Consider the following 14,387-nt stretch of genomic DNA (forward strand, 5'->3'; position numbering starts at 1 on the left):
GCTCGCATCAAGCCCGGTCGGTGTCACATGCCAGATAGCTCTCTACCCCACTAAATAGGTCAGCTCGTCAGCTTCGCACACAACACTGTAAAAGTGCCATCCATGTAAAACTCCAGGCACTCCGCACTACCATTATACTTTCATATCGAGGCGGGGGCCACAAAATATAATCTCGTGGGCCGCAAATGGCCCGCGGGCCGCAGCTTTGAGACCACTGCTGTACATAAATGCAATACAAACCATAATATTTGGCGGTTTCTTGTTGCTAGGGAGAATTAGGGATGTCACCCGGATGAAGTAATATGACCAGTTCTTTAGATGGCGCGACTAGTTGCTAGTTAGCGTTAAAGTGTAAGTACTGTATAAACCTAAGTACACCAAATGAGGTGGGGGCCACAAAATATCATCTCGTGGGCCACAAATGGCCGGCGGGCCATGGGTTTGAAACCCCTGCTGTAAAGGCTTGATTTCATGCATGTCATTCTATAAAAAGTTCAATATTCGATGATAACATAAAGGCACATTTTTAAAAGTGGCACATGCACGCTGTAGTCAAGGACACGATTTGTCCTTGCCGGATTCACGTGCGATGGTAACTCAACTGTGTCCAGCGGAGCGTCGACACCGCTTCTCGCTCTTTAAATAGAGTCGAGAAGGAGCTGAGCAGCGCTGCAGCCGGTCGGCGGGTGACCCAAACGTCTGCGGTTCGATTTCGTTCATCTCCTCTGCGCTCGGATTCTAATTTTCCACCAAGGGGGCCCTCAAACGAGAAGGATATAACGAGTACAACGCCGCACATCAACTAATGACAGACGAGGAGGGAGTTATTTCAAGAACGAGAAAATAACTATGAATAGTTGTAAGTAGCTGTTTGTCCATTGACATTTCTTGTTAAATGGTGAAAGGTACTTAAGAAACTATTTTAAAAGTGTTTGATGTACTTCTACTTGATATACACGTTCCTCACGTTTTATGCTTAAAATGTCAAAGTGTTCAGAGGATTATATTCACTGCGAGTTTATAGTACATATATACTGCACATACTCCCACACACTTTGCACTGTAAGCGTGTACAGTATATATGTCAAAACTATAAAAAGACAATTCATGAATAACACTTCCTGTCGTGAATTTATTTTCTGTGCTCATTCTATTGAATAGCTAGCAATGTAATCTGAGCGTAATATCATTTTTAGTTTAAACTAGTTTTTTTTTTTTTTTTAGTTTTTTTTTCCACAGCACAGGCCATGCTATTTTTTGTATTTAAAAAAAAAAAATCACACTGCTGTTGTATCTATTTAAAGACAAATCTGTGTGTATTAGTTGGGTTCTGTTGGACTATTTTATTATATGAGCTCTTGGGAAAGAGTAGTGGAGGCTAGACTCAGGACAGAAATAAGTATCTGCGAGCAACGGTATGGTTTAATGCCTAGAAAGAGTAGCACAGATTCATTACTTGCCTTGAGGATGCTCGTGGGAAAGTATAGAGACGGTCAGAAGGAGCTATATTGTGTCTTTGTAGACCTAGAGAAAGCCTACGACAGAGTATCAAGAGAAGAACTGTGGTTCTGCATGCGCAAATCTGGTGTGGCGGAGAAATATGTTAGAATAGTACCGGATACGTATGAGGGCAGCTGGGGTCAACAATGCAGAGCAATGGTGAGTGTGATAAGGAAGTGAAGAAACAGGTCCAAGCGGGGTGGAACAGTTGGCGGAAGGTGTCTGGTGTTCTACGTGACAGAAGAGTCTCCACTAGGATGAAAGTTTAGCAAGCAAAGTTTATAAAACAGTGGTGAGGCCGGCCATGATGTACGGATTAGATACGGTGGCACTGAAGAAACAACAGGAAGTAAAACTGGAGGTGGCAGAAATGAAAAGGGACAGTCAAAGATGGAGGCTCTGGAGACAAGGTTAGAGAGAGCAGACTTCGATGGTTTTGGACATGTCCAGAGGCGAGAGAGAGAGTGAGTATATTGGTAGAAGGGTGCTGAGGATGGAGCTGCCAGGCAAAAGTTGCGAGAGGAAGACCAAAGAGAAGGTTGACGGATGTTGTGAGGGAGGACATGAGGACAGTGGGGGTTAGAGAGGAGGATGCACGAGAGAGGTTTAGATGGGAAAAGATGACACGCTGTGGTGACCCCTAATGGGACAAACTGAAAGGAAAAGAAGAAGAAGATGATCTCTTGGTTAGGGAAAATAAAATACAGTAAAAGGTAACCCGGACTGAGCTTCTCCATAGATAACCGCAAACTCCACAAAGTTTGGTTTATGACCATCGACTACAAGATTTAGGTAATCCTCCTCGCAACGCACTTCAACGTCACAAAAAGCATCACCTCCTCGTCTGAGGTAATTCTGCGGAAACATCGAATCTGGCGCTCTTGAAAGGGCGTCATGCCTCAAAGCAAAAGAGCGCTCTTTTTTTTCCCCCCAAGGTTTCCAACGTCCTGTTGCCATGGAGATGGGCAATCATCGCAAATGCACTGCCTTACTTGGAAGCAGAAATTCTTGCTGCGACCAAGGAAGCCTCGAGTGGCAAAATGAAGTGGAACCAAGTGTGAAGAGAGCGGGACAGTATGCAGGAACCTGTACAACTTCAGTTGATGCAATGATGTAGTACCGTATGTGTATTGTCCTAAACTGTAACACAATCAAAGTTTCACATGAAATACAACACATATAAACCAAAGGGGTGTCAAACTCAGCCTCATTGGATTTCTGGTGTGACGGTCTGAGCGCTCCCGGTGCTGAAAAGTCTTCTTGTGATTAATGCGTGTATATTAATGCACATGGGCATAGATTTTGTGAACTTCCGGCCAGTCTGAAACATCCCCATCCATGCTTCAACGTGTGCTATTCGCCAACTTGTCGCCGAGTGTTCACATTAGCTATGGACGTCTCAAAAAGACGAACACAGCGAACGTACATAAATGTGTATATCTTTTTATCTACTTTTGTTTTAAGGTTAGGGTTAGGTTATAACGTATGTTAGCTCCCTCAATGTAGAAGAAGGGGAACTATGAGACCGGGGGATTTCCTATTAAGTGTCTGCTATGTACCCAGACTTCCCCTGTTAGTAACACATGCGCATTCTTCACAACGAGACTTTTCAGCACGGGGGAGCGCTCAGACCGTCACACCGGTTTCCCTCATCGGGCCGTTATGACTGTGAAACCATAAAAATCTTTGACTGCCTCATCATAATTTGAAATGTTGGTACAGATTTCAATATAAAAATCACAGAAGTTCATACACATGATTTAGCACCGCGGGCCGCATAAAATCATGCGGCGGGCCGGATCTGGCCCCCGGGCCTTGAGTTAGACACCTGTGGAATAGGTGGTCGGCGGCACTAAGTGCGCTTTTGTTGCGTAAATTGAGAATAGTCTAACAATTCTGCACAACTCTCACCCGAGTCTGCCAGTTCAGTGCTCAAATTACGCGTACAAATAAAACCCGGCCAAATGTCAAAGAAGAATGTCAAACAAAAGCACGACGTATGAAAAAAAACTGAACACTCCGAAAGACCGAGAATTAGTTTTCACCAAATCATCACCGAGCACTGCTGTTTTAATTATTATCCCATTCATGTTTGTCTACCCTGCGGATAGGGCGGGCGGGATTTTACAGTAACGGAGGTGTCAGCCTGGGCCAAAGAAAAATAGCTTCTATGACACCATCTTGTGGCAAAGGATGTAGACTGTCACGGTGAGATGGTTCTCCTTGAGGGTCCTTCCAATGTGTACAGTTTGTCGGAGTAGCGGGTTTTTGCGGTGAAGTTTGGCAAGAAGGTGGCGGACCCAAGTGCAGGGAGGCAGGAGGCAAGGCGAGAACGCAGGGATCTTAAAAAGGATTTCTTGACAACAACGAAAAAGCCAACTAAGGCATGTGGAAACATCAAAATACGAAGAAAATCCTATCAAAGTAAAAAAAAAGACAAATTCAATAAAACGGGACATGAGACATGAGTTACAGTAACCATAACAAACACAGAGACTGAAAGGAACCACGGAACCAGGTACAGTACAGACAAAGTGACAAGACAAGACAGGGTACGGGTGTTTGGAGGGATCTGATTGGTTGACGTAAAGAACAGGGACAAGGACAACGGGAGGACATTACAAGACAAAATATGAACATGGGACACAGGAAAACATGAAACTCAACTAAATATAAATCCATAATACAAATCGTGACACTGCTGATGTCTCTGGTGTCAATTTTTTTTTTTTTTGATTAGACTTAAAATGTTTTGGCATTTGATAACACCGCCGACGAATAAACAACGGCTTTAGTTGTGGGTGTACAATACACTTCATAATTTCCTCATCATCGTCATATGAAACAAATACTGAAGGCCAGTTTGTCGGTCATAAATGGAAATGCTGTTGCTGCAGCACTTGTTAAGGTGACAGCAACCCTGCGTTTATAAACACGACGACTTGGAGGGGATCCACCCGATTGTTTTACTGTGCCGTTGGACGGGACGGCTATTTTCCTCGCGATATTACATACCATTCCATTTAGAGCTCGAATGAAACGACAAAAGCAAGATTGGACTCCATATAAGACCTGTGACCTAACAATTACTTAGCTAGAAGTGCAATCCTTAAACATCTCAATGTTAGCAAAGAAAAACAAATATAAAGAGCTGTTTGTCTTCTATCTAAGGTAATGCCGGTGACACTCAGGACTTCGTAAGTGAATCACAAATGGAACCAGAAGCCGAGGACCCAGACAACTTGGATGCCTCGGTCTATTGGTCGGGCTCTGATGGTTCCCAGGCATGTCGTATCTCTGAATCCCCGACAGAGTTCTACGGTGAAGAGGAATTCAGTGATGTAGACACAAGCTTCGACGCACAGACCTTTTCTTTCCCAAAGTCTGATTGCGAGCACCAAGAACTTTTAGAATCACAAGACCACAAACTGGTTTGTGAGCAAAGGTCTTTGCCTGACCTGAGCGGGGGTGAGGACGAAGATTCATACCACAAACAAGACATTTACCCACCTGACCCAAGAGACATCCCCCCACACATCAAAACCTCATCACCACGTGCACAGTTCTCCAAATCAGAGTGTCACGACCCGGACAATGGACAAATGCCAAGGTCACTCTCACTTTCACCTTCCTCCTCCCTTGGATATGATCCTGAAACGGCCCCGGCCAGGACACTGACCACTGGTGATGAGCCCCCGGGGGGCAGTTATAGGCAGGGCCAGGGGACTGGGAGCAGGGGGGTTGAATCTTCAGAGGAAGGAGGGCGCAGCGAGGGACCTCCTGCTGCAGTCTCCTTTGGAATCTCAGATGAGGGTGCTGAGCAGACAGAGAAGTGGAACTCGGAGTCTGACACAGATCTGGGCAGGCGGGACAGTCGCAGGCCAAGGTGTACACGTAAGTACAATATCGCACTTTTGCCCTCACCTGCAACATCCTGGATGGTGGTCGTAGTACGAACTCTACACTTAGTTCCAATTTGAAACATGTACATTGATACCCTTTTCCCTTGAAAATGCCATCGTTAAATCTAGTAAGGAATGTATTTAAAACAGTAACATGGGTCTGCAGTGATCGGCAATGATGGTTATTTTGATACGCTAATGCTGAACCTATTTGAGGAAAAGAAAATTCCAATGGCTCTAAAAGTCAGAGTGGGATAAGACTAATATATGACCATACGATGAGGCCGGCAGAAGCGTTTTTGATGGACACCGGCATGTGTTCGCCAGTCTGTCATCCGATCCTTCGTCCAAAGTGAGCTCTTTGCTTTTCCTGCCTGACACACCTCCCTAAGTTAGCTGTAAGTGAATACGATGCTTTTATTAGAATGCTTGTTTTTGCAACGGAAGCTTTACGAAATGTCAGTGACTTCCTGTCCGTGAGTTCACCTGTACTTCATGCGACGACAACAATAATCAAAGGTGGCTCAGGTAGGCTATCACGGAACCTAAAGTGTTGAATAAATAGAATCAGAGTTAGGCTTCGATATCCATAGTTGTACCAAACAAGACCAGACCAGTAATATGCTTTGACATGTTCCTTGTCCCTCCCTGTCTTTGCCTTAGGGTTTGGTCAAGATGAAAGCCAATCACAAAGGCAGGTCAAGGAGACCAAGTCCAAATGTAAGCGAATTGCTCGCCTTCTGACGGACGCACCCAACCCTCAAAATAAGGGAGCCCTGCTGTTCAAAAAACGCCGGCAAAGGGTGAAAAAGTACACGTTTGTAAGTTACGGGACTGGTGACAGTAAGTTTGACAGTGAAGGCCAATTGGAAGAAGAAGCAGAGGAAATACGAGAAGCCGCGTTGGACTTTGTCGCAACCAGCGATTCGGAGTTGGAAGAGGAATACTCGATATTTCGCCAGCAGCGTAAATTAAGTGTGGATTGGAGAAGAGTTCAAGAAATGGAAGTCTTACCTGGGACGAAAGGAAAGGGAGTTTTGATGTTTGCGCACCGTCGTAAACGTATGGAAGAAGTACTCTTGCAGCAAGAACGCTATAATGAAGGATTACATTTGAAAGCGCAGTCAGAACCTGGATATGCGGTAGCAAACAATATGTATGAGGTGAGCAAACGGCATGATCGATCCGACCAGGGAAAGTACATGGATAAACACATTCATCAGATAAACCGGCAGAGATCTCTGGTTTCAAACAGGACCGCGAAGCCTTTTTTAGGAGGCCAAGTTGGGCTAGCTGATCGCAGCATGCCTGCTGGTCCGCTTCCAGTGAGAAAAAAACCAGAGTCAATATTCAAGGCAGCCGTTTCTGTCGTCCCAAACCGACATGTTTGGTCTCCGACTGGAGACGTCATAGCCTCAAGAGATGAGCGAATATCTGTGCCGGCAAGAAAGACCTGCAACCTTCCAGAGTCAAGGCGTAAAAGCTCGGGCAAACAGCACCAGACAGCCAGACAAGGATCCGACCCTCGGGAAAGCAGAGCTTATACAGAGTCAGAGGAAGACTGCTTTAGTCTCGGTGCTGAAGCTTGTAACTTTATGCAACCCAGAGCAATCAAACTCAAGAACCCACCCCCAGTTGCACCCAAGCCTAGCATCAATCCAAAGAGCCCACCTTGGTCAAGAGGCCCTCCTAGTGAACCCTGTATTCCTCCAAGTTCAGTTTCACAGGCCAAGTATCTAGGGGGACCCCAGAGACAGCAGCATTACCTTGATCAGGACTGCTCTCAACCTCAAAAGTATACCAAATGCTGGGAAGCAGATCGAGCCAAGGCAACAATCCAAACACCTGCCGTTGCCCGGGAATCCGTCAGCTCCTCTTCTCAGCCTCATCTTCAGCCAACCACGAATAGCTGGAATAAACCTCTGCCAAGATCTGTTGTAAGTATGAAGGCACATGCTCCTAGCTTCAGCTCAGTTCACCCACAGTCAATTGCGAGGTGCCAACAAGCCAGTGCACCAAGTTCTGTCCCCTCTTGTCCACCAAAGCCAATGAAATCATTCACATCAAAAACATCACTGGTTCCACCACGAGGTCAAGTTTTTGCTGGAGGTTTTGACCGCGTTGCTGATGATCGCACCATGATCGGAAAAGGTGCAGAGTTGTTTTACAGAAGACAGTCCAGAATGGAGAAGTTTATAGTCGGGGATCCAACAGAAAACCAGACAAGATGTCCCTCCCCAACAATGTCCTTACCCAACTCCTGGAGATATTCATCCAATATTCGTGCACCGCCGCCTTTATCTTACAATCCACTCCACTTCCCTTTCTATAGTCCCCCGCCAGTAAAAACAGGCCCGTCGACGAAAATCACAGCAACACCCAAACCAGTCCCGAAGCAATTCACCACTTTAGAGATCATGAAATATCAGCCGTATCATTTGAACTCATCACTGTTCCACTATGATGCAGTTCCACAGGCTAAAAGCCCCACCGCTAAACCAGCTCCGCCGTCAAACTTCGAGATAACCCAAAAACTCAAACAAAGATCCGGCCTTTCTCATTCTGCTTATATCACTGAGCCTGATTTGGAAAGCAAGTCAGAGGCCTCCGCAAAGTCCTCAGCTAAGTCCTCCGGACCGGTAAGTTCGTCAAACTCATCTGCTCGGCAGAACACCAAACTGGCTGAGCGTCACTTGGACGAAAACCGCACCGGCCGTCACGCGAGCGCCAAGCAAGCCGCTAGCACGCCTTTCCAGCAGCCATCTAGAGATGGCGGCTTAGCTTCATCTTGCTCTCCTGCATCTTTAATTGCGCAACGCCGACTGGCTCCTCGGCCCAAATTTTCTGCTAAGAAGTCGGTGGCGACGGCCAAACACTGGAGGCCCGTTGCGATGCTAAATTAGCTCCAGAAATAGCTTTGCTGTGGCGGTGCAATCAACACTGGGCTGATGGGACAAAGTTGTTGAAAAAAAAAATGAAAAAAAAAGTTTTCACTTGACACCATGTGTACGAGTTTGAGCTTGAGCATGCATCTGCGGAATACAAACCTCGAGGTTTGCGTCTTCATCTTCCTGAAAGTTGTCCAAACAGGAGGTCGAAGAGAATAATAATTCTGAAGCGCTTATGTATACAGGATACAAATATCTTAAGATGTTTTGTTTAAACATGCATTTTCAGGAATACAAAATGTCACTAAAATAAGGACAAGCAGTGGCAACGTATTGTACATTTTCATGTATAATCAATCGCTCAAAATACTTATAATTTGTGTGCTGATTGAATATATTTAATAACAAGGCGTGTTTGGGAGAAAACTGCATGCACTTAGTTTGAAGTTCCTTCAAGCTCATTCCAAAAGTCCTCAGACATTCTGTATACTTTTTTTTGCCAAAGAATTTTAATATATTGTAGAAATTTGATTGCGCACATCTTTTACTGGCACATTTAGTGATTTAAAAATCTTATCTGTTGTGTCTGTCTTTCTGATATGGAACTCTTTCATGCACATCTTGTTTTCAACACAATTAAAATTCTCTTTTCTCATTTTTGTGCACTTCCTCTCTGTCTTTTTTTTTTTTTTTAATTACTGTATGTGTACTTTGTCCACTGTCATCTGTTTTCCTGCTCCTACAATCTGCTACCCAAACCTCTATTTGTGGTATCACCTTCAACCCAGAACAACACAACTTTGTACTTTATGTATTTTCATGTTGAGGACGGCAGTCTTTACTCGGGTTAGCATCAATTTGTTGGACTGAAATCAGAATATCAGCTAATTAGCGCACGAGCTCGCTAACAAAAAATTTAGTTATTACTGGAAGTCTGTCACACTTTAACCAAAATTCTTTCAATGGTACTGCAGTACATTAAGAAAAAACATCACACAATATTACTGAAGTCCTTCCCCATTTGTACTTTGTGGTCAGCTGAAATGAAAAAAAAAAAAAAAAAAAAAATAGCAGCCCATTCCAGTTAGAATAAATAATAATAAATGTTGGTTTTTTTTGTCACTATATTCATATACACAGTACAATAACAAGACAATACCCATCTAGAATACTTGTGACCATTTAGTGTACTTAGGTTTATACAGTACATTTATTACTTACACTTTAACGTTAACATTAATTGGACACTCAAATTGCCCCTAGGTGTGATTGTGAGTGCGGCTGTTTGTCTCTATGTGCCCTGCGATTGGCTGGAAACCAGTTCAGGGTTTACCCTGCCTCCTGCCCCTTGACAGCTGGGATAGGCTCCAGCACTCCATGCGACGCTCGTGAGGATAAGCGGCGAAGAAAATGGAAAGATGAACTTTAACGCTAACTAGCAACTAGTCGCTCCATCTAAAGAACTGGTCATATTCCTTCATCCGGGTGACATCCCTAATTCCACCTAGCAACAAGAACCCGCAAAACATTATGTTTTGTATTGCATTTACGGAAAGCTGTGGTCTCAAACATGCGGTCCGCGGGCCATTTGAGGCCCACGAGATGATATTTTGCGGCCCACACCTTAATATGAAAGTATAATGGTAGTGCGGCCCTCAGGTTTTATAGGGATGGCACTTTTACAGTGTCGTGTGTGGAGGAGACTAGCTGACCATTCACGGCAGGGTAGAGGGCTATCGGGGGTGTGACGTCGACCAGGCTTGATGCAAGCAGAGAAACAATTTTCAATGAGATAAAGTTACAGCAGCGTTGCCAATGAGAGATTTTTAAGCAGTTTTGCACACAAGTTGTAAACACCGGCGTCCTTCATCTTTTGTGTTAAAAAAAGATGTTTGAGAAGGTGTACGGTTCGAAACGATTCACATTATAATGTGAAACGAACCACATTATGTTGTGAAACATATCACATTATAATGTGGTAGGGACATTTTTTTTTTTTTAGTTGTGACAACAATACGCTTCCGTACAGATGGGATTGTTTTTAATTTCTAATTGAAATTCCACATACGTCCATGTGCACCCAAGGCTGAGGCCCAGCCTAAGCCAGATCCCGCCTGCCCCGCGGCGCCAAATTAAATTGAGTTTGAGACCCCCGACGTAAAGTATAGGAGTTTTTATTGTTTTGTATTCTTTTTAATGAAACAACATATTGCAGTTATTTGATGATTGTCAAAGACGGCAGATTAAACAAAATAAACACCTGCGAACAGAGGAAGTAATCATGATGGTATTAGAATTGCGAAGCTTCTTTGCTGTTGCCAGGCAACAGTGACAACCACTCCATTACTACAGTAAACAAACAAACAAACAAACGCATGTTTGTAAGTCTGTATATTTTCTTCTAGGGAGAAAAAAAACTATGATCCACACAAAGCATTAATGTAAAAATGATTTTAAAAATAATAGGATTATGTTTATGTAGAATATAAATATATATATATAATTTCATTTGATAAATCTATAACTAAAAAAAAAAAAAAATTGTGTGACCAGGGGATGGCAGCAAAGTCAACAAAACTGCTCTCAAGTAATGCAGTGCAGTGCTTACTGTACACACTAAAGTACTTCCTGCCTTTTATTGAAAATCTCCTGGCACAACGCCATACTAAAATGCCACAGAAACGGAAATAATGATAATATCGTCTTAATTTATACAAAGATGGACCCGCCGGAGTTGAACCCGGATCCGATAGCTTGTCACCAAGCCCGATTTATTCTGGGTGTATTTTCTTTCAGGGTAAAGGCAGAAGCAGGTCCCTGAGCCTGCCCAGGCGCTCGTCTTCCCCCGGGCCTCCGAACCCTCGCTGGGGCCTTCCCCTGGCCCAGCGGCACGGAGCCTCTTTGCAGCGAGGGTCCTACAAGCCGCCCACGCCCTGGGAGGCGGCGTCGAGGAGCCCCTTCGGCTCAGTGGACGACGCCTTCTCGATTGGGAGCGCCTCGTCGCGGGTTGCCTCGCGCGTCCGGGCGGCGGCGTCCCGCAGGTCCCTGCCCGAGCCCCCGGAGGAGTGGAAGCGCAGGGTGTCACTTGACATGCCGCCGGCGAGCCAGGGTTGCCGTCATACGGTTCCGGTTTTTGTGACCTCGGCGCCTACGAGGGCGAACAGAACGACGGCACTCTACGGGCCTCCTTTCAGACCGGCCCAGTCACTTAAGTCTGCCGATAAGCCCAGAATTACATAAGCGGGGGAGGGGGGGGTCACAACACTGCCTCACAGTTCGGCGCTTCTGGATTTGAACCTCGGTCCAGGCCTCCCTTTGTAGATTTTGCATGTTCTGCCAGGGCTTCTTCGGGTTTTCCTCGCACGACATCCATGTTAAAGGTCAAGTGTCATGCCAATAAGTATTCTAAAATAGGTATTGTAATGAAAAAATGCATAGAACATTATTCACTTCAATGTCCATACGAAAAAATAAATACGAGCGGAGTGCGCGTCATCCATGCGGAAAGTTGCGGAAGTCTCATTCGACATCCGAGTGGTAGCCATATTGCTTGCGACGTCTGTCCATTACATCACACCGGGACATTCGCCATTGAAAACACCCTGTGGCCCCGACTATGGGCGTCGAACACGCCCCTTCTGACAAGGAAGCTTTTTTCGAAGAAGAAAACATCTCATAATCGAGTGAAGTGACCGGGGCAATATTACCCTATCGTTTCGAGCCATATTTAGATGATATGCGGATCACTTCTAACTAAAAACAGACTCAAAGACAGTATGTATGACCCAGCCCGGCCGAAGCCGTGCCCCTCGTCCGAAGCTGTGCTCAGCGCCGATGGGTACATTGACACATTTAGCACCCAACTTACGTGTGCGGATCTTTTGTTAGATTAGCCCCAAACTATTATTATTTTTTTAGTAGCTGTCATTTGGAACCCACAAGGCTCTCGTCATTTGCACCCTGGCAATCCATTATTCACGACCAACCAGGACTTTTGGAAAAGTATGAAGAGCGAATCCATCCTCCCGAGTGTTCGAACAATATCCAGCAATACAACGAGGCGGCGCTTTGGCTAACACGAATGAACAACGAGCTACCTTCCAGCAGGTAAAACTAGTAAAGACATACGAGACCGCTTGAGTGGGCGTCTGGTACTAACGTCACTTCCTGCTTCTTCTCGAAAACAAATCCTTCGAGAGGATTTTCATGGCGGGAGTGACAAAAAAAAAAAACATATACGTCAAAATCATGTTTTGTGGTGAAAAAAAACGGATGGGTCCATTCCGGCTGTCTTTTTTTTCCATTAATAACACCAAAAATCATACATTTCATGACAGTGGCACTTTAAGGTCGTAACCCAAATAATAGATCAAATTGTCCATTTGTGTGAACAAGTATGGCTGTCGACGTGCCCCGTGATTGGCTGCCATTTGCTTGGACAGGAAAGAACATTGAAATTGATTTTGTGTATTGCGTGTAAGAAATGACTTGATGAGGTATATTGAAAAGATTCTAGGTAATATTTTCTATTTTAGATGAGTGTCAAACATTTTTCCACTCCTGCTGTTGGTGACGCTTGACACTAAACTTAAATTGCGACGACTGTTACATAATCTGGTACACACGGTGTTTTTCATTTCACGCTTTTTTATTGCAATTGCGTTGCATTTATTGCATTTGTGTGTGACGGTCATCTTACTTTTATGTTTTCCCAAAATGAAACTGAACGTCTAGTCAGCGTGTCAAGATTTTAAAATCAAACTTAAGAGATGTGTGCACGTGTGCGTATGTTGCATGCATATTCATCCTTTTTGTGTCACTAAGGTGAAGAACCACACTGACTTTGAAAATGTCTGCAAAAATCAGATACGTCCTGTATTAAACTTGAAAATGTTATGGAAAAATTGGACTTGTTTTACGTTCTATTGCTATCGAGCGGCGGCACGGTGGGCCCAGCTGGTAAAGCCTTGGCCTCAGAGTTCTGAGGACCCGGGTTCGACCCCGTGCCTGCGTGGGTTTTCTCCGGGTGCTCCAGTTTCCTCCCACATCCCAAAAACATGCAACATTAATTGGACACTCTAAATTGCCCCAAGGTGTGATTGTGAGTGCGACTGTTGTCTGTCTCGATGCGCCCTGCGATTGGCTGGGAACCAGTTCAGGGTGTACCCCGCCTCCTGCCCGATGACACCTGGGATGGGCTCCACCACTCCCTCTGACCCTCATGAGGATAAGCGGCAAAGATAATGGATGGATGGATGATATCTAGGAATAGATTTGAGAGATTTAAAAAAAAAAATCATTATTCACTGACATGGGGGCACTCAGACCATTTTTTTCCTTCTTTGTATTTATTTATTCATTATTCATTTATTATGGGCGGCACGATGACACAGCTGTAAAGCATTGGCCTCACAGTTCTGAGGACGCGGGTTCGATCCCGACCCCGCCTGTGTGGAGTTTGCATGTTCTCCCTGTGCTTGTGTGGGTTTTCTCCGGGCACTCGGGTTTCTTCCCACATCCCAGAAACATGCAACATTAATTGGACACTCGAAATTGCCCGTAGGTGTGATTGTGAGTGCGACTGTTGTCTGTCTCGATGCGCCCTGCGATTGACTGGCAACCAGTTACGGGTGTCCCCCACCTCCTGACCATTGACAGCCGGGGTAGGCTCCAGCATTTTCGCAACACTTGTGAGGATAAGCGGCTCATAAAATGGATGGATGGCACTGAGAGTTCAACGATTCTTTCATATTGAAAGCGACGGTAAGAGAAACAATTTGTCGCAATTAGAAAAGTGTGAATATTTCTAGTAACATTAATGTTCTCCATTGTCACACAAGTGTTACAAAAAAATAACCGCTGTTAAAAATTTAAAATTTGTACGATATAAAACTCTACGACTGGGTGGCAACCAGTTCAGGGTGTTCCCCGCCTCCTGCCCGTTGACAGCTGGGATAGGCTCCAGCACTCCCCGTGACCCTCGTGAGGATAAGCGGCAAAGAAAATGGATGAATAAATGGATATAAAACTGAAGTTGCAAAAAATGAATACAAAACAAGCGAGTAGCAACGTTTCCTTTTTTTAAAGCATCTTTTTG

General features: G+C 44.8%; 1 protein-coding gene across 2 annotated transcripts; it reads left to right on the plus strand.

Annotated features, from left to right (window-relative positions):
* The first annotated feature begins 470 nt into the window (after positions 1-470).
* On the plus strand, positions 471-13,215 carry synpo2b (synaptopodin 2b). Of its 2 annotated transcripts, none has more exons than XM_061830750.1 (4): positions 471-859; positions 4,672-5,394; positions 6,066-8,041; positions 11,087-13,215. In XM_061830750.1, the coding sequence occupies exons 1-4, from the start codon at positions 850-852 to the stop codon at positions 11,528-11,530; spliced, it is 3,153 nt and encodes a 1,050-aa protein (XP_061686734.1). In that variant the 5' UTR covers positions 471-849; the 3' UTR covers positions 11,531-13,215. The 2 variants fall into 2 exon arrangements, with proteins under 2 accessions (XP_061686734.1, XP_061686735.1); XM_061830751.1 differs by having other exon boundaries at positions 475-859; positions 6,066-7,339.
* Positions 13,216-14,387: the final 1,172 nt, after the last annotated feature.

This window comes from Syngnathoides biaculeatus, chromosome 9 (assembly GCF_019802595.1).
Source record: "Syngnathoides biaculeatus isolate LvHL_M chromosome 9, ASM1980259v1, whole genome shotgun sequence".
In the NCBI taxonomy this organism is placed as follows: domain Eukaryota; kingdom Metazoa; phylum Chordata; class Actinopteri; order Syngnathiformes; family Syngnathidae; genus Syngnathoides; species Syngnathoides biaculeatus.

What these genes read in the sequence shown, in the direction of transcription:
- synpo2b (XM_061830750.1), top strand. An exon ending in TCGCAGGCCAAGGTGTACAC is followed by an intron (nt 5,395 to 6,065) that starts GTAAGTACAATA and finishes TCTTTGCCTTAG; the next exon opens with GGTTTGGTCAAGATGAAAGC. An exon ending in CAGCTAAGTCCTCCGGACCG is followed by an intron (nt 8,042 to 11,086) that starts GTAAGTTCGTCA and finishes ATTTTCTTTCAG; the next exon opens with GGTAAAGGCAGAAGCAGGTC.